Source organism: Aythya ferina (genome assembly GCF_964211825.1).
Source record: "Aythya ferina genome assembly, chromosome: 18".
In the NCBI taxonomy this organism is placed as follows: domain Eukaryota; kingdom Metazoa; phylum Chordata; class Aves; order Anseriformes; family Anatidae; genus Aythya; species Aythya ferina.
Window position 1 is genome coordinate 9,748,551 of NC_140317.1, and position 19,128 is coordinate 9,767,678.

Below are 19,128 nucleotides of genomic sequence, written 5' to 3' on the forward strand. Positions count from 1 at the left end.
TCTTCAAATTTATTTCCTTCTGCATTTACATTTTCCTCTCTTTATAAATGTATTGCTGATGAATATTGAAAATACTCTTGGGCGCAAGTATCTTCTTGCAGTGGCAATGCATCAGAGGCTCGGCTGGTGGTTATTCTTCAAAGAGCTAGGAGGCGTTAAACGTAAATTTAAATATAAATGTATTTAGGAAAATCCAATACCAAAATGATCTGAATCTTCTAATTATTTTAATTAAAGTAGAAGGAAGAGCTTTTAAAAACACTGGGATCCTGTTTTTTTTTTTTTTTTTGATGACCTTTCTGAACATGCTGAAGAAAGCTGCTTTCCCTCACCATTTGTCCTAACTCCTGGTGGCCAAGGCACCGTGAGGAGCACCCATCTGTGGCCTCCAGGCCAGGAACGCCCTGAGAAACCCAGTTAGCAACCCAGCGTAGGTATGAAGAACTGATTGCCAAACGTTTTGAAAACCCAGCTACCAGGGAAGATTACTCTGTGAAAATAAAACTGTTACGCAAAGCACTTTTGGGGATTCACGCGCAGCGAGCGACGTGCTGCCACCGGTTCTTCAGCAAAACCAGGCAGAGGTTTCCAACCACGACGCTGGGGCACCCTACTGCGGCCTGTGCAAGTTGAAGAGCCGAAATTAAGATTAAATTATTATAATTTAAAGCCAAAACCCGGGGAGAGCGCCGCTGTACTCCCCACAGGGACGTGGTATCGCAGCTGACCAGTGGGCCCCGGTACCCTTACCTTAGGGCTGGGACCCGCCGGGCCTGGCAGCTGCGTGTGGAGGCAGCGAGGCAGGACTCCGGGGGGCAAAAAAAATAATAAAAAAATATAAAAAAAATAGAAGGAAAGGGGGATAAAAACAAAGCACAGCGCTCGCCCAGCTCCCAGCTCGGCGGTGCCCCCTCGCTCCAGCGTCTGGCTGAGGGGCCAGCCGTGGTTGGCGGCGGAGGCCCCGTTGCTAATCCCGCTGCCGGTGGCGGCCCTAATCCCGGCCCCAATCCCGCTCCTAGTCCCAGTCCCAGTCCCGGTCCCAGTCCCGGGCCCGGCCCCGCCGCCGGGGGAGGGCTTTCCCACAATGCTTTGTGGGGCCGTTGACAAGTGGATCCAAGATGGCGTAGAAAGTAATGACAGGTAAGTCCGGACTTCCCCAGCCGCCCCCCGCAGCGGGGCCGGGACCGTCGGGGCCGGGCCTCGAGGTGCCGCCGGGAGCCCTCAGGGGCTGCGTGAGGGGAGATCTCCCCCCCCCCAACACCGCCTCCTCCTCCTCACCGCCGCCCCTCTGCCGGGCCCGGGCGCCGAGAGCGGGGGCTGCGGGCGGGCCGGGGGCTGAGCGGTGCCGGCTGGCGAGGGCCCTGCGGTTGCGGAGGGGCCCTGAGGCGGCCGCTGGGGGGTTGCAAGCGGAGGGGCCGGCTCGGAGCTTTCCCCCCCCTTCTCCCCTCCACGCTCCGGGGGTGCCGCGCTCGGCCCGGGAGCCCTCAGCAGGCGGCGGGCGCGGCCCTGAGGCCGGCCAGCCCCGAGGGCCCCGGGGTTGGGGGGAAGAGCTCGGGGGGAGCGGGGCTGTGGGGGAGAGAGGGGCTGAGGGGGGGGCTCCGTCAGGCTGGGAGGGGTGGGGGGCACTCGGCGGTTGGAGCGAGGGGGTGGGGAGGGAAAGGGCGAGGGGGAGGCCGGGAAAGGAGGTTAAAAAAAAAAATAAACTTTTTTTTTTTTTTTCTTTTCTTAAAGGCTGGCGTAGGGTTTGCTGAAAGGATGGAGGAGTAAATTGTGAGGATTTAGCAGCTGGTTTTTTTTTTTTTTTTTTCAAGCGAGCCCTCCGAGCGGTGGAGCGGAGGCTTGGCCTAGGAGCTTGTGGGTCTGTTTTCTTCAGGGAGGCTTTGTCAGGGCCGTGTGGCTCCAAGTTGGGAGGGCCACGGGGATCCCGAGGCTGCCCTCGGTACAATGCAACTGTTGTGAAACTGAAAATAGGAAAGTTCGTACCCCAGGTTGCAACCCCGTGCCTTTTTTTTCTTTTGGAGGGGGGCAGATCCCCAAGTAGGGCTGTGTGTGATGCTACCCCTCGTGAGGCATTTGATGGGTCGTGTCCTTTTATTAATTTCCAAGCAATTGAAGTTGTTTGGCTCCAATGCAGTCGTAGTCGAGCTGTTGTTTGGTTATAGTAAAGTGATTAAACATATTGTTGACGGAAATTAAGATATAACTGCAGGGAGACAGTTGCAAGGTTGTTTTCCGATTAGTGACAAAATGAGTAAGAGTTAACAAGGTAATAGGATGCTTGTTTTATCACAGGCGCAGGGAGCTTGAGTTGAGATTATAAAATCACATATTTCATTTTCCATTTCAGCAATTAAATGATTCAGTTGTAAGACCAAAAATATTCTGGAAATGCAAATCCTTATTGACAGATTTAATATATCATAGCTAGTCTAGTTGGAACGGCTTGATTTGGTGAGGTCTTCTGATGTTAGTCTTCCTAATAAATCTTTTAACTGAAACAAAGGAAAAGATAAAATATTCCCTCTTTATTTTTATTTTTTTTTCTCAAGTACACATTCTTTTGTAAAATTGAAAATATAACCAAATTAAATGCGATGATACTTGGCAAGTTTGTGGCATTTTCCAAGACATTGGTAGAACAGAGAGGGTTTACAAAAATGTGTTTTAAATTCAATTGTTTCAATATTTTTAAGTTCGATTTATTTTTTTGATGGCAAAGCGTGGTTGATTGGGACAGCACGGGGATGCTGGACTGCTTGGTGGTGCACGGCGGTGAGGAGCTGGTTTGGCACGTGCAGTTGGATCTTAGATGCGGGCAGAGCGTTGGAGTGAGCGTCACCATCCCTGCCTCTCCTCGGGGTGCAGACCGAGGGATTCGGGCTTGGTAGGCTTGGCTCTTACAGCATACAAGTTGTGAGTGGCAGAGGTTACGTTCAGCTTTCTTTGTTGAGCTTTAATTAGCAGAGCAGTTTTTCTTTATTGGTTTGCGAAGGGACATTTCGTGTTTTACTACTGATAAAATTGAGTTCTCTTTGTAATACATTATGAAAGCACAAATTACGTTTTTCTTGAGCTGAAATCAGAGTTCTCTTATCACTCCTCACCTATGTGAATTTTTTACTTAAACTACAGAGTGTGTATTTCCACTCCTTTAATTTGTGTGGACACTGTGCCTTTTCCAGTGAGTTTGGATGAACTTTTATGTGAAAGAGAAGAAAGAGACATTTAAAATGATGGCTCGAGGACTTGGAAGGTTGGAATAGCAGAGTGGGTTTTTTGGGTTGTTTCTGTCTCTCCCCAGCAGAATAGAAATTGAAGGGAGACTTGGAAGCTGCATTTTAATCTGTATTTTGGCCCGGTTCTGCTGCGTGATCCCTCGTAGAGGATCCTTTTGCTCTGAGGAATCTCACTAGCTTCAGAGAAGGTGCTCCTGGGCTTCAGGATCTCTATTTGGAGATCTGGTTGCAGGATAAGGGTTGTGGCTTGGGGACAACTTGTGCTCAGGGATTAGACTCATGGAGGAATGCCCATCTCCAAGAAAAATGTAAGTAGCAGCGGCCAGAAGGGTTGAAGAGCTAATATTTCAAATTGACAAGGAACAGGCTTAGTGATTGAGGGATCTGGACAGTCTTGATGCAAATCACTTCACCTGTTTATGCCTCCTTTTGAAGGAATTTAAAATAGGAATAGTGAATCTTACCAACTTGTGGAGAGTTGACGCCTGGGGATGAAAGAGGCCATATAAGAGCCAGGCAATATTATTACTAATGTTTTCCAACACTGTTAATTTAATAGTCTGATGAAATATCTTCTCCAATGCATGCAATTATATTTGTTACTAAAATTGGCTTGCAATTATAGCTGGATATTCTTTCTGACATTCAGTGTTTTTATTTTTTTTTAACGTTGTTTGGTACCATTTCTGTTTGCTACTGCACTTCAGTCTGGGTGTTCTCATTCTAGCAATGCAGCAGCAGTTACTGGAGCAATTCAGACTATTAGTCGAAAGCCCTTGAATCTTTCACCTCACTGGTATTCCCTCTTGAGGTCAGTGGTACCTAGTAGCGGGAGTGAAATCTCAATTAGAAAAGTGTTTTGTGATAATTTAAGTCCTGTCCCCTGCGTGCAGCCTGAATAACTTGGGACAGCCATGGGAGCTGGCTTGGAGAATGAGGAGGGATGGTGGCGTTCTGCCCTACTGGAGGGGTGCAGGAGCTGGACAGCCGGCATTCCCTTGGCCTTGGGGACCAGTAGGCCAAGGATTTTAGCAGATGTAAATCCTGGCCTTCCCTTTGACTGCCCTTGTGTCTGGGAAAGGGGGTCCTCAGCGCTCCTCTGTGCCCAAGGTTTCTGCCCCATCACGGGGGAGAAAATAGCAAATTCGCTATTCGCAGTCCTCCCTTCTGCTCACCTGTCGTTGCTGTTTTGAATTATTTCTCACTTCCGTTGATGAAGACCCTGCTATCACTATGTGGCATTTATATTTTTGTCCCTTTAAATGAATGTATTATGGATCAGATTATCAGAACTAACAAGGCCTTCCTTTTTTTTGTTCTTGTTTGTCTTGCTGTTTCTTCTGTGGCCTTTGGCAGTAATCATCACTTCTCTTTATGTATATCAGTGACATATTTAAAATATCATACTTTATACGTTTAGTTTTGTAATTCCTTTGTAGACTTCTGCAATTGTCTTTTTTTTTTTTGTTGGGCCCGCAAGGAAGGGAAGAGAGAATACTGAAAAAGAGACTGCTTTTTCAAAAGTTAGCACACAGCATTGGTACGGAATTAAAATATATATATATTACTAAGGAATGCTTGGTCTTTTGGAGATTTTGACTAGGAAAGTGAACACTTGTTTTCTTCTAGTGTTTGGGGATTGGTAGTGGAAAATAACTAAACTTTATAGATAGTGAAATTAGGAGTCTGCAAGGTCAGGCTGCTCTACAGAAACAGGCCTGCTTCTGGTGATTGTATTATGGTGGTATTGATATGTAGCTCAAGGTCCGTATTCCAAAACAGTCTCGCTCGCTGAGCTTTCATCTCCTTTTCACACAAATGTTTACAACATGAGGTTTCAACCAGAGGCAATCACTCATGTGAAACTCAGAAAAGTGAATATTACTGTTGGAAAAGGAGTCCTTAGGAATGTAAGCAGGCAGATTGTAATTACCCATGGGTGCGATTTTTTTGTTGTTCTTGCATTTCCGTTGCACTGATTTTAAAGTTCAAAGATACTTAATGTGGCCAAATATTTCTCTGCATTTTTATAAGCAAATTTGTTGTCATCAATCTGATATGTAACTGGTTATTTACCCAGTCTTTTCTTGGAATCCTCCAAAACAGTAAACTGCAGATTCATGACAGGAAAGCCAGGTAAAAAACAAAAAAAACAAAAAACAAAAAACAAAACAAAACAAAAAGACAGCACATACAGGTTTCAATCTTACTCCTTCCTAAATGTAATCTTGCTACACTGAGAGGTTCCATTTCATGACTGAAACATTTGAGTGGTTGCTATTGCCCCATCTGTGTCCTGAAGGAGCACCAAACCGTCACATTTTCTAAGCTGCTTGGAATCTTCGTCAGATGTTGGGAGGCTCCTTCTAGTCTATCCCTGCACTCCACAGCATTTCCAAGAAGCGGTAGGTACGCAGTGCTGCTGACTCGGTAGGAAGAGTTTTTGTAAGTGATTTTATGTAAAGAGATGTTTACGAGTTGTTACTGTAAACTGCTGGGTGTTTGTTTCTGTTAGTCTCAGGAAGTACCACTTGTGCTAAGAATGGCATGGCTGAAGTGGATGGGTTTTAGTCTTTGGGTTATATGTGGTCTGGGGAAATACGTTTCATCATCCGTTCTGCTTGTAAGCAGTAGGAAGGCTAACGATTCGCAGAGTGCTGATGACTAAACGCTGGAAGAAAAGGAATTGCAGAACGATGTTACATAAAGAACTCTAAGTGTTGGAGGGGCAGGAAGTAAAGGGCAGAAATGTGAGCAGAGCTTGGCTTGGCCTAAGCTGGTCCTGTTAGGGTAAGTGTTATTTAGAAACAGCCCTTCAGTCTGTGAATTGCACTTTTTTCCCATAATTATATATTGCAAAAATACTGTATTCATCAAAACACTAAAAATTACACTGCCTAAATGTGCTTAGAAAGATTTTTCAGAGCCCTTCAGACCCCACAGCAAAAGGGAAATACGTTAAAAACAAGAGTTGTTTTTGAGAGTCTGTTGTTAGCAATATGGCACAAGTGTTTAATTTGCTGGAAAATATTTAGTGGTTCAGCAAACCAAGAAAGTAGCAAATCTTTGTGGACATAATAAATGGAGAATGCCACAAATGAAAAGCATGGTGGTTTTGGCAGCATATAAAATAATGCTTCTTCCTTATATATATCTTCTTGCTTAAGATAATCTATATTTTTTAAATGATGATTTCATTTTGTCCTGGGATATTATGGGGGGGGAAACGGGCAGTATGCTTCAGGTCCTAAGCATCCCATCTGAATTCCCCATCAGCCAGTTGGGATTCGAGACTGCTGCCTTGCAGCTGATCCTCTGCCATCCCGGGAACCAGAATTTGTTGGGCTTTTCTCATCCTCTCCACAGGGAGGTCATGGAGGGAAAGGTTTTTGTACCATACTTCTGCATCTGCACTAGCACAGTGTTATAGCTGGGTGCTGTGGATGTATTACACAAATTATGGTTCTGATTATAGTTTTTGGAGCTAATGGTTTTGAGGTAACTGTACTTTGGCCATACTTATGACACTCTTGCATTCGGAATGGTGCAGGACACTTGTTTTGATGTTTGAACTGACTGGTGTTACTGTATGGCTGTAGTTGTGTGTATATTTGGTTGGCTAGGCCAGATGCTGTTTTTTTTTTTTTTTTTTTTTTTTTTTCCTTCCCTTCCCAAAGCTTTGTCAGAATTATTCTATTAACCGCAGTAGGATCGTTACTCACTGCTACTGATGTCTGTTCTTCAAGTGGAGTTTAAAATACGTGGCTGAATCTCTAAAGCTCATTTCAAAAGGAGTGAGGAGGGTGAACACCGCTGGGGAGCTTGCATTGGTTTGGATACCAGTTATGGGGTTTGCTGTGCAAGGAGAAGTTGGGAATCCATGTCCTATTCTCAGGAGAGTTCTAAAATTAAACGTTAAAATTAAAGGAGAGGAAACAGAGAAGTTATAAAAGCATTATCTGGATGCAGGAGGGTAATGTCATTAAAATATGGAGTTAGAAGACCATTTCCCAAACCAGGCTTAGCCATATTATGCTATTTTATGCCTTATTATTTGAAGCACAGTCATGTAGAGATGGATTTCAAAGGTTATTTACAATAAAGATGGTGATTTTTAATGGTGAAGGTTAGTAACTGCTGTGAACTTCCCAAACAGCACAACAGAAGCGTCACACACAGTCACACAATAGGTACGGTTTGGGGAAAGACGTTTGGAGTATCTGTGGGTGGCATCCTTGTGCTATTAAATCGGGTATGGTGCGACCCTTTTGTGCGATGCATTGTATGAACGTGTATCAGAAAGCTCAGTCCCAGTATTATTCAGTCCTACAATAATGTGAGTTCATTGTAATGCCGTGATGAGCACTTGAGTGTACTGAAAGGAAACTTCCATGTTCTGTGTCACAACCTTCTGGCATGTTTCTGTGTTCAGTTTGTGCGCCGTGCATTGTTAACTGATATTCAGCATGAAGATTTCTACATTCTTTCGCCTCTTGAATGGATTGAAAGAGTTTTGCTTCTCAAACAGAAAATGAACTTAGTGTTTTTTTTTTTGTTTTTTTTAATTCATCCAACCGTACAATATAAACCTGTAGCAGCTGCATTCACACTGACAAACTAAGCTGTGATTTTCAGGTAGATTTCTTAGACGTGGATGTGGTGCTTTGCAATACTGGGACGTGTCGAGACTGGAGAAAGTCCTTGTTTGAAAATGTAAGTTTGACACTTGAGAAAAGACTCTTTCGGCATCACTACAAAATCCTTACTAAGCAGAGAAGGCTTGGATTGAGCCACTGAGCTTTGGAGCTGTTTCTTTTTTGGGGAAAAACCAGCAAGTTTGTATGGGGTTTTCCAAAAAGGGAAGGATTTACTGCGGTAAATCATTTCCTAATTTTAAAAATACTTTTATTGCTGAAATCCAAATACAGGTTTATTAGTGAAAGCTGAAACTCAAACACAGGACAAAGTTAGGAACTGCTAATTCTGCTTCTGTCTCTGAGACTGATTGAATTTGTGAGCTTTGGCAAATGAAGTGTGTAAGACTGTGCTGTGTGAGTGAACGTCCAGTGAACTGTGAAGTTCAGTGAACGTCCTGGAAAAACTTCTGTGACATATGTTGTTGCATTTAGGATTCTGAAATATTCATAAATATGATGTGTTGCATGTTGAAACGATGCTTGGGAATCTTCTTTGACTCCCCCTTGCATTCATTGGTGGTAGGGTTCTGCACTCACTTGGCATTTTGAAAATTAATTGACGTGTTTAGTCATATGTGCACAGATGTAGCTGTATTTCATACAGCAGACATATTTCGAAAAGTACTTTTGGCAGTCTTATGACTCAGTGGAGAAGAGTATCGGTAACTGCATGACCGTGTAAATGCTTCAGATCAATGGCATTCACTTTTTTTGGTCAAAATTATTAAACGTTGCATTGTGAAATGTGTGGACACTTAGGAACAAGGCCTCGTTTTGTTATTCAAGTGTTTAAGAAGGAAGAGGTTCTGCCACAAGCAGATTGTAGTTTGAAAAGCTGTGGACTGTGATCTTTTAAACAGCTTTTAGGATATGAATGCTGTGCTCTCCTGCAAAATGTGTTTGAGTTTGGGAGTTGTAGGTTGGTCCCACTCCATGGAGAGTTAGCTGGCTCTGCTGTACTGATTTTTCCCTTTGTTTTTCTCCGGTAAATTTCATTAAGAGAAGCAAAGATTAAATTACTTTTCGAATGCATTTTTTTACAGTAAGTAATTGGTGATGTTGTTATGGGGATAAAATGGTAACCACGAGACAATATTTCAATTAAAATGCCCTCATCTTGGATAAGTGTGAGAAACTGTACCCAGAAAAAGTGGTAAGAACATATATGGAAAAAAAATAATACATGGGATACAAACTGCTGCTGTTAACCGGTTATTATGAAAGATTGTTTACGTGAGGATTTTCTATGAAGGAGCCAAAAGAACTTTAGGTGGGGCAGAAGCACCGCCTATTACATGTTACCTGATGTACTATTACATGCTCACTCATTTCAGTCGGGTGTTACTTGCCAAATTCTAGTTATTTGCGTTGTGATTTCCCATGGTAGGTGTCTATCTCTAGCTAAGTTTCTGGACGCTCTGAAGGGCTCTGCCAAGATAATTGAGTCTTTTCTAAAATTTAGGCAAAAGTAAAATATTCTTCTGTTCACAGTAAAAACAAACAAACAAAAAACCCACTCCCCTTCCTCCCCCAAAATAAACAAACAAACAACAAACTTATGACTATAGCTCTGCTTTGCAAACAGATGAGATATGCTATGGCATGACATTTCTGCCAAGGATATGCTGCTTACCAGCCCTGCGAAAATCTGCTCAGCATTGGTTAAATTAGTTATTTGGGCAAATCTAAAAGATCATCCTTGCAGTGAATATATATCATCCCGAGCTGAACGGGATTTCCATACAATTTGAAAGCTAGGGTTTTGCATTCCCCCAGATCGCTCCCTGGTCCGATTTTGGACACAAATGAGAGCACAGAGAATTCCCCATCTGTATTCCCAGTAGCCAGTTCCTCTTTCCTGCCGCTCTATCTTCGTGCAGCACCAGGGGAGGCAGTGACTTGATTTAGACAGCGCAAATTGTAGGTATCTGCAGGATATGTAGAATAAATGTGAAGACGGGCATGGCTGAGCAAGGAGATTGAGGTTGGAAAACACTGGTGTTAGAAAGAGAGAAATGGAAGGGAGGCTCCGTTGCATGGACACGTATGAATTACTTTATCATGCCAATACAGCTGTTGGGTAGAACAAAATTTTGTTGTTTGCATAGATTGGAAAGCTTTTAATACACGGAGTAGGAAATAGGGAGGAAAAAAGAGACAATTCACATTTAAGCTATATCTTTGCTATATTTCATTTTCTGTTTTTCTGATGAATGGCACCGTGCTGTGACACAGAGAAATGCTGAATACTGCAGCGATTCCCCGAAGTCACTACAGACACTGGGCCTTCGGTCATGAAGGAGTCCATGGAAGATGTGATGGGGAAAGAGCACTTCTAGTTGTCTTAATCTGAATGTAAGAAATTCAGAGAGACTTTGCCTTTAATATTTTTGTTTGTCTCAGTTACTTGTAAAAATGGGAAAAGAAGGGTAATGATGTTTTAACACTGATATTTTGTTGCAGTATTTATAAGCATTACTGAAAAGCTGATGAAAACATGAAAATGCAGTTCTGAGAACCAGATTTGAGTAGCATGGAGTAAATCAGGCCTTAGGCTGCATGCTGGAGTATTTAACTACACATTGATTAAGCCTCAGCCTCTGCTCTGCCTGATCATGGAGGCACTGGGAAATGTAGTGACTGAGTAGGGCCTTTCAGGGCTGTAGCGTAACGCAGACACATGGGAGGGCCAACACAAGCTTGTGCAGAGAATTCTGGTATTACACAACTTTTGGGTATTGAAGTATTTGTAACAATTTTAATGTATGCAACATTTTCTGGGTTTGTTGTGTGTAAATAGGACTCTTGTCTCTGTCAGTTAGGGATGGCTTTCTGATGAGGTCAAGACACGCTGGGTAGGTGATGTGCTTTGACTTGCTGTGTCTTTTGCTTAGTTCCATCAAGATAGGTAATGCTTTTAGACAACGGTGTTGAAAACATAAAACCAGAAATGCAGGAGGTGAGGATATTCAGGATCTTCACCTGGAGGATAAGGTGGCTGTAAATGCTGAGGCCCGGAGGTAATTTTCAGATTTTGAGCCAAAGATAGCCAGGTTGACTGTGTGTACATGCTGCTTCCATCCGTCTATGTATAGTTTGTCCTTTTTGCTGCTACTTCCGAAGTGAAAACAGATTAGTAGAGATAATAAGGTGTTAATAATCACTTAATGAAATGTCTGTTCTGAAATGGTAACTGGCGTGCAATGAAATCTAACTTGTTACCATCTGTGATGTATGTGAAGTGATTTAAAGAGCACAGAGGGTTCAGATGCAGAACTCATTTGCTCTTAATCTCAGTTGCTGCTATATTTGTGGTGCTGTTGTTACGTGAATGGTAAACCACCCACAGATGCTTGTTCCTTTTCCAATAACTGTGGAGGTGTTTGTTCTATGCATGAAGTTTAGAGGATCATGCTCAAGGCTCCAGTTATGTGGCCAGAGATCCCTTGTCCTCCTAATTTACAGTCCTGTCTTTGTGGATTTTTTTGGGTGTGTTTTAAGAGGAAGGACAATTGAAGTTATTAATAGTAGAGGGCATCATGAACATCTTAATTCTTTCTTTTTTTTTTTTTTTTCCCCCACCTGAACTCAAGTATATCATGTTCTTTAAAGGCAAAGTAGCAGGAGTTCTTGCTGCTGTTATGCTATATAATAAAACCTTGAAAGAAGCTTTCCTCATTCTGTATGCTCCATTTCAGATTTAGCATCATTTTTGGCATGTAAAGTAGGGTCATTTTGCCTGGAGTTGTACAACATTAACCAGAGTAATTCAGTTTCTGTAGAAAACTGATTAGATAGTCCTCTCTCAAGGGTGGAGACATTGTATTTGTTCTGTAAGGTGTGCAGTACATTACTGAGCGCTGTGTAGAACTAATATTGCTGGCTTCAGCCGTAACTGCAAGACATGGGTGCATAACAACTCTGCAATTATGTGTTTGTTTTTTTTTGTTGTTTTTGTTTTTTTTAAAGGCAAAAGCACCTTTTCTAATATTCTTTTCTGCATGGAAGAGGCACCGTCCTTTTTCTGTTTTGTGTTAAGTCTTTCTTATTGACGTAGTGCACCATCATTACCTACTCTTACTTCGTTAAATGATTTCTGAGTGTGGGATTATTTATGATGGCTATGCCATGACATTAGGAAAGTGCATTTTTTCCTCTGTATGTCTGTAAGTGGCTTCTGTGCTATGTTTCTTCTTGTAGGCTTGAGTAAGATGTTTTTTGTCTTAAGGCAAAGTAAGTTTATTCTATATTTTTACGTAAGGAAAGTAAATACATAACTTTGTTAGCCTTCTGAAGGCAGCTGAGTGGTGTTGCAGTATACTACAAAAACAATTACATAACGCTGTGTAGAGGTACAGGCATGCCTTAAGTAGGGATCACTAGAGATGCCAGAGCAGCTATATAATGTGGTTTAGCAGTAGATAGGTTTATTATTCCCTGCTTTATTATGTGGACTGACGCACGCAGCGTGTTTGCTGAGTCTCAATAGATGAACTTCAGTGACCCATCTTTATTTAACTGTAGTGTTGTCACGATCACAGGTAAGGTAGCCAGCAGTTTTGCTGTGCAGTATACTTAATGTATTTTACTTAATCCAGATTATACAACAAACCCAGATCTTTCCGTGCCTGTGTAAATTAAAGTATGTAGTCAGCCTTTTCCTGATAATTTTATGACTTCAGCCACAGGCTTGTGTCTTTACCAGCTATAAAACTTCCCAAATATTAATTTCTTGTATTACGGAAATAATTTGCACATTTTTGAGGCCTTCATATGTGAATTGCTTTCATCTCAGTTCTACCAGAAACAGGTTTCAAAAAGTTGTGCAAAGTTTACTGCTTGTCTAAAACATTTGGAAACTGCTTTAGTGAAAGCTGGAAACTAATGGGTGAATTCTTCAGCTAACCTAATGAATGCAGTTCAGGGGTTTTATTATTACAGGCAAGAGAAATAAGATTTTTCTTTTACTAGCAAACAATATTTTGGAACAGCACTCTCTGTCTGGGTAAATGGCAGCTCATGGCAAGAATTGTTGGGGTAACTGATCTCTTTGTATCCATAAGAAACTGAATAGTAAATTTTCCTTTCTCCCAGTGGACCTAATATCCTGGGTCTCTTGTTACATATTTTTCCTAAGGCTTGCAGCTTCTTTGAGACCCTTTGGACTTCTGTGAAATTCACGTTGGCCTTGAAGTTCAAAAGTTATTGGGAAAGGGCAAAGCAACTAGCCTCCCAAATAAACCTAGCAGACCTCTTGTTTCTTAAAAGCAATTGCTGGGACACAATGATAAAACAGCTGGCTCTTCTTTAAGAATTACCTGGATTTATTACTCGTTCTGAACTTCCATCCAGTTTATGGGAAGGGCTGACAAATGACGTGCTAGGAAGCAGCGTGGTCACCGTATGCATTTCCTGAGCTGAATTCCCACTCCGCTTTCTCGGAGCCTTTGTCAGCCGGACTGCAGCAGGCGATGGAGCGGGAAGCCCTCTCGTCCTCTCCTGCACTGGGGTGCCAACAGGATTCCTTTGGCAGGGAATATCTGGGTGCTCGTTTCTCCCAGCAGAACTCTTTAAAGGCTTGGCGTTGCAATGGGAGGCAGCTGGAGAGGCTCTTGCCCCTCCGTGTTCCCCATGGCCACGGGGCCCGTTCAGCGCGCGAGTCCCAGGATGTGGTGCTGGAAGCGGAATTCAGCTCCCTGTGAGCTCCCACCCCTCGCACTGTGGGGCTGCAAGTTGAACATCATCGCTTTAGCATAAATCTTTACAAGAGATGTTAATGTCTGGTTAAAATATGCAAATATTTACTGACTTGTCTACTGTTTGTCAGCTTGGCATGCGAGACCTTGGATCTGATCCTTCTGTCTTGGCAGACATTGGGAATTTTGCCAATAACATTAATAGGAACAGCATTGTGCCCTCTAATCTGTTTGTTTATGAAGTACAGCAGGAGTTATCTGGCTAGATGCTTTACAGTGAATTGCAAAAGCATCTGTTTGAAATTTTTTTTTTTTTTTTTTTTTTTTTTTTTTTTAGGAACTGGCACTTACTTTAACTTACAATTATCTTCATGTACAGATCCTTTGGTTCCATCAGAACACTGTGGCGTAAAAGTGCAGAGTCACGAGTTAAACTTCTCTGAAATACTAAAATCTTAGTTTGCGATTTTCTCATCCATGCTGATTTTTAGTTTGCGCTTGGACTAATCAGGCTGTGGAGTAATTCTTGAAAAGCATCCTGTGCCCCAAGCGTAGCACTAACTGGCTGCCTGGATCACACTGGTCACAGCTGATCCTCTGAGCCAGCCCTTTGGCCTTCCCCAGCCCCCTCTGCAGATCTGGAGGGGAAACGTGCAGTTTTACTTGGGGATTAGCGTTTAGTTACTCTGTCTGTATTCGTTTACAAAATCTCATTGGGAAGAAGGTGAAATGCTCATTAGGAATATTGTTCCCAAAAATCGTTAGTAGGGAATGAATCCCGCTCAAATCTCAGCAAAACCAAAACAAACACCAGGGGCTGAGTTGTATCTGTTGGAATTAACCAGATCTCCTAAATAATAGGGACAGCAGATACTTTGAGGAAGTTAAGCTGGATGGGACTTGGCCTTCAAAGAAACGTAGATCAGTTAGTTTCTTCCTCCTGAAGGAGTTTTTGGAAGGCACAAGGTGTAAAGCCAGGGTTCAATGTCTGGATTAGCTCGTGAGGAAGAGTTGTGTCAGCTCCTGTATGGCTCCAGTCAACACGAGGCTTACAGGTAGAATTTGCAGGTGCTATGCTTAATGTTATTTAAATATCTCATTAAATGCCTAAATCGGGAGCCTTCCTTTAGGCAGTGGCACTGCTGTGAGATGATTCAAAGCTGAGAAATGCTTTGAATCGGCTGCTGATGATAAAGGCGCTGTTGATAACACATTGTGGCTGTAATTCTAAGGTAGGTCCACCTGTCTGAGACGTGTAGCTTCAGACAGTGGGAATAGGCCTGTCTGCTGCTTCCACAAAATTCGGAAGACGCATTAAAATTTGCTATTAGAATAAATTATTACTCAAATTTGAATTGCAACTCTTCTGGCGTGCAGTTCTCCAGCTGCTTTGAGAAAATGAATAATCCTGACATTTATTCTGCTACATGCTTAGGATTTTAATCTCAGTTTTACAGGCAGAAAAACTGAAGTGCATAAGTAATTAGCTCAGTTTTGCGAAGAGTTGGGAATACGGCACAGACCTTGTAACACTTCTGCTTTCAAATGTAATCTGCAATCATTTCTACTCTTGGAACGAGTGTAGAAATTCCAGTTTTACATTTGAAATTTTAAACCAAGAAACACTTGTAGAATTCCAAATGATTTTCCCTTAATAAGTGTCTCCTTTCCTTGGATGTCAAAATGTTAAATGTTCTGAAATAATTTTAAGCATGGGTAGGTCAGGTACTATAATAGACAAGATTTTAAAAAGGCATGTTTTTAATTCACATTCACATGATTTAAGTCTCAGTAACTATATTAGACACAGCTTGGGACCCAAGCCAGGAGGATGGGTTTTCAGAGTCAGTGGGAAGAGGTGAGTGCCCCCAAAGAAAACTTCAGAGCAGCCGGGCTGGATCTGAAGTAGACAGTGCAAATACCCAATAACTGTGTATGTTTGTGTCCATCTGTGTGGATATTTATGGAATCAAAATGAAATCTGAGAGCATGAATTTATAATTTTGGCTACATTGTCTGCATGCTATTTTCTTATGATTAACTTTTTTTAAACAAATTGCGCTGCAGTGACTCCCTGCCTGTTATGTCCCATGCTCTGTGACTTCAGTGTCTCTGAAGTTACTCTGAAATACCGACGGTGTGACTCAGTTTAGTGCAGTTATCCAAACAGCCTGGTCCTGACTGCTCTGAACTCCACAACCTGTGGATCACGTTAAGGTCAGTTGCCTTCCCTAAAATGCCCTCTAAGTCTACAAATTGACCAAAGAAGTTGTGCAGCCTCTGCAGTACAGTAGGCCACTGCTGGGGGTGTAAAACCTGGCTTCTCCTCGAACTACTTCAGTATTTGGTGAAACAGCCAATATGGGACGATTGATAAATATCATGTTTTCCTTTTTTTAACATGGTGCCATGCTGGGGAAGAAGGGAAGAAGGGCTGGGTAGCACAGCTTCCAAATGCCTCTTGGTTACGCTGGCCAGGTCAGTTAGGGTAGGATGTGTGTATAAATACTTCTGCTGGAATAAACACACAGAAGCTCTGCGGAGACTTCTGGTCAAAGGAATTTTGGTTCTATGTCAGCCGGGAAGTGAGGAAATCAAAAATACAGCAGAGTTCATGAAATCCTCTCTTTTCAGTCCCCTAGGAGGAAAACAAAGCATGTGAGAAAAACATCGATTAACTCTTGTGTTACTGGGAAGGAAACACTAAGTTTGTAAAATTCTGTGGCATCAAATTTTAGTAAAATTTTTAGTTATATGTAGAAAGGATCCTTGCATAAACAGTATAACAATACCTAACATTTGTATAATTAAAAATATGTGCTTGTTTAAGTGATCCAACTGAGTGCTTTTAATGTTAATATAATTACTCCGTAAATGACTTTTCTCACACACACAGAAATGCAAAACCTACTTCATGCCTGTGTTCCTCCACCTTGGGGAAGATTTGTAAAAAATTCTCATCTCCGTCAATGTAAATGTTGTAAAAGAGAACATGGTTTCAGTCAAAATAGTCTGCAGAAATCAGATTTCCTTTGCATGCTTGTGGTGTGATGCTGAAAATCAAGTTTTAGGAATGGTGTCGAGCACATAGAACACTGTCATAGGATAAATCAAACTTTTTGTGAAAGTTTCTACTGTATATTGGCTTAGTTATGTGTTAATGAGAAAAGTGAGATAATGAAGAGGTTTTCTTGTATGAAACTTGTGTTTATTTGACTATCGGATTGACTTATTAAGTTTACTTGATCTTAGAATGCTTAAAAATATCCCAATATGAAGTATAAAGGAAGTCTTTAGCAACGGACTTTTGAAGGGAGAGTTATTTTAGTTATTTTCAATGACCGGAACAGCTGATGGATCATCATGAAGATTGATAGTGTGCTGCTTCTTAGCAGACCACATGAGAACTCTCGAGTTTTCCTCTTTCGGTTACCAGAACACGTTTTTGTCAAGTCAGCTCTGAAGTGTCTCTAGAGACACAACATTTATTTAAATATATCAATGAAGGGGTAATATAGACGGGGATTATAGGAAGGGTTTTGCTTTTCTACTGGTGGTTCAGGCTGTGGATAACCGCTTGTCAGAGTTTATTGGTGGATGCTGTTGTCTCTATATGGATTTGTATCACAATTGCTTCACTCCCCTCTCATCCCCCCCAATATTAACTTTAAAATTATTCAAGAAATTCTGTTGGCACGGGGCGCGGAGGTGGTGGCGTGGCAGGGTTTGTTCAGACATGAAAACAAAGCCCCCGACGGAGGTTTGCTGTTGACATCCCATCCGTGCTCATCTGTCCTGTGCCTTGGCTCACCCTCGGGTGGGACAGCGATGCTGGGGGAGCAAAGGGGGCTGCCAGAGCAGGAGTTGGGGAACAGGGAAGCGATGGACGAGGTGTATCCAAAATAGCAGTTGTGTTCGCAGTGAAGACCCACCAGCAAAGCGCGTAAAGCTGTAAAACCACTGCTTCCTTTCGTACAGTCAGACATGGGCTTAACTGTGGTCTTGAATTAGACTCAGAACTGAGAGCCAGGAGGGATGGAGGTAGGAGCATGGAGAAAAGAGTGGGAAGAGGTCAGGTAGAGGGGGATAGGGAGCGGAGGTGGCATACACCAGCGGGGATGTGCCGCAGCACCTTGAGGTGGGATCGGAAGTTGGTTGGCGACTTGTCCCTGCCATCATGCAGCTAACCAACGTTTTGTCGTCCCCTCTGCCCCCACTCTAGGATTTCTGTCCCTGAGTCATGGCAGACAGAAGACCAGAGAAGTCATGTGAACAAGCATGTGAATCCCTTAAGCAGCAGGATTATGAAGTGGCAGTGAAGCATTGCACAGAGGCACTCCTTTCCCTCAGCCAGTACCCCCCAGCTCACCTCCCGGAGGCATGCCAGGCAGAAATCGACCGCATCAAAATCGAGACTCTTCTGTATAGAATTGCTTCCTTTTTACAACTTGTGAGTGTGACTCTTTCATAGTATCTAGCGAACTGGAAAGAACAATCGAGTATCTTGTGCCATCAGGATTTAAGTAAAATTCAGCATTTGCCTGTAGTTGGCATGTTGGTTTGCCACAGAATTCTTCTTGCTAGAACATGTTTGAGGATTCTGTCATGTAGTTTTCTCTGATCTGTTTATTTTTCAAGATTGGGACCTCTAAATAGTTTGGGTCTGAATCACAGTTCCCTAAAAGGATGGAGAAAAATAAAATAAAATAAATATATATAAACACAACAAAAACCCAACAGCCGTAAATACATTCCAGGAAGGAAAAATAACTGGTTTTAGAGTATTACTTTATGTTCATATAATTATGCTGAATTACGTACCAAATTACCTTATCTTTAAAGAGCATTAAATTCAGGTTACAACTCTAGATGTTCAAAAAAACATTAAGAAACACCAGAATTCAGGCAACCAGTTCATACTTAATTTAGCTGCCTTTGCATAGCCTAACAGTAGTCTTTTAATATTTGATCACATACTAGCTTTCCATTGCTAGGCTAGAGCATGTCTGGTGAAAGATGTAACTTTTAGTCTCCGGCAGGTTTTTAATAGAAATGTGAGAACTGTGAGCTTTGTGAAGGTTTGTAAAGTCAAGGCAAGAAGCATATCCCTGAATTTTCGGTGAATCCATTAACCAAAAACATTACCTTCCTTGAATGCTCTAGAGTGCTACAGCTCCTTAAAGGAAAGGATGTTAGAGTGATTAATGTGATTTAACCTACATTTTTCCTTACCCTTCTGTTTTGAGAACGTTATCACAAGTTTACAGGGCCTTCTCCACCCTGAATCTTCGCATACTATGGGTATGAACAATTCCATCCCATATGGTGAAGTGTGGCCAAGTTGTAAGACCTCTCTGGGCAGCTTTAAATGAAGTCATGCCCATCTGATTAGGCAGCATTTTTAAACTTTCTTTAAATAGACAGCTGCTGAATTTGACTATTCTGTGTGCAAAATGAGAATTGGAAAACTTTGTAAATTAAAATGTGACCTATAGTATA

The 19,128-nt window shown here is 42.2% G+C and overlaps 1 protein-coding gene across 4 annotated transcripts in view; it reads left to right on the top strand.

The window, feature by feature from the left end:
- The first annotated feature begins 276 nt into the window (after positions 1-276).
- Positions 277-19,128, top strand: part of HELZ (helicase with zinc finger) — an 86,010-nt gene continuing 67,158 nt past the window's right edge. For 2 of the 4 annotated variants that reach the window (XM_084492204.1, XM_084492206.1), the window contains exons 1-2: positions 277-1,140; positions 17,852-18,079. In XM_084492204.1, coding sequence (XP_084348330.1) covers positions 17,870-18,079 — 210 coding nt within the window. In that variant the 5' untranslated portion in view covers positions 277-1,140; positions 17,852-17,869. Of the gene's footprint in view, positions 1,141-10,268; positions 10,289-17,851; positions 18,080-19,128 lie in introns of those variants that run through there. The other 2 variants (XM_084492205.1, XM_084492208.1) reach the window with 2 other exon arrangements.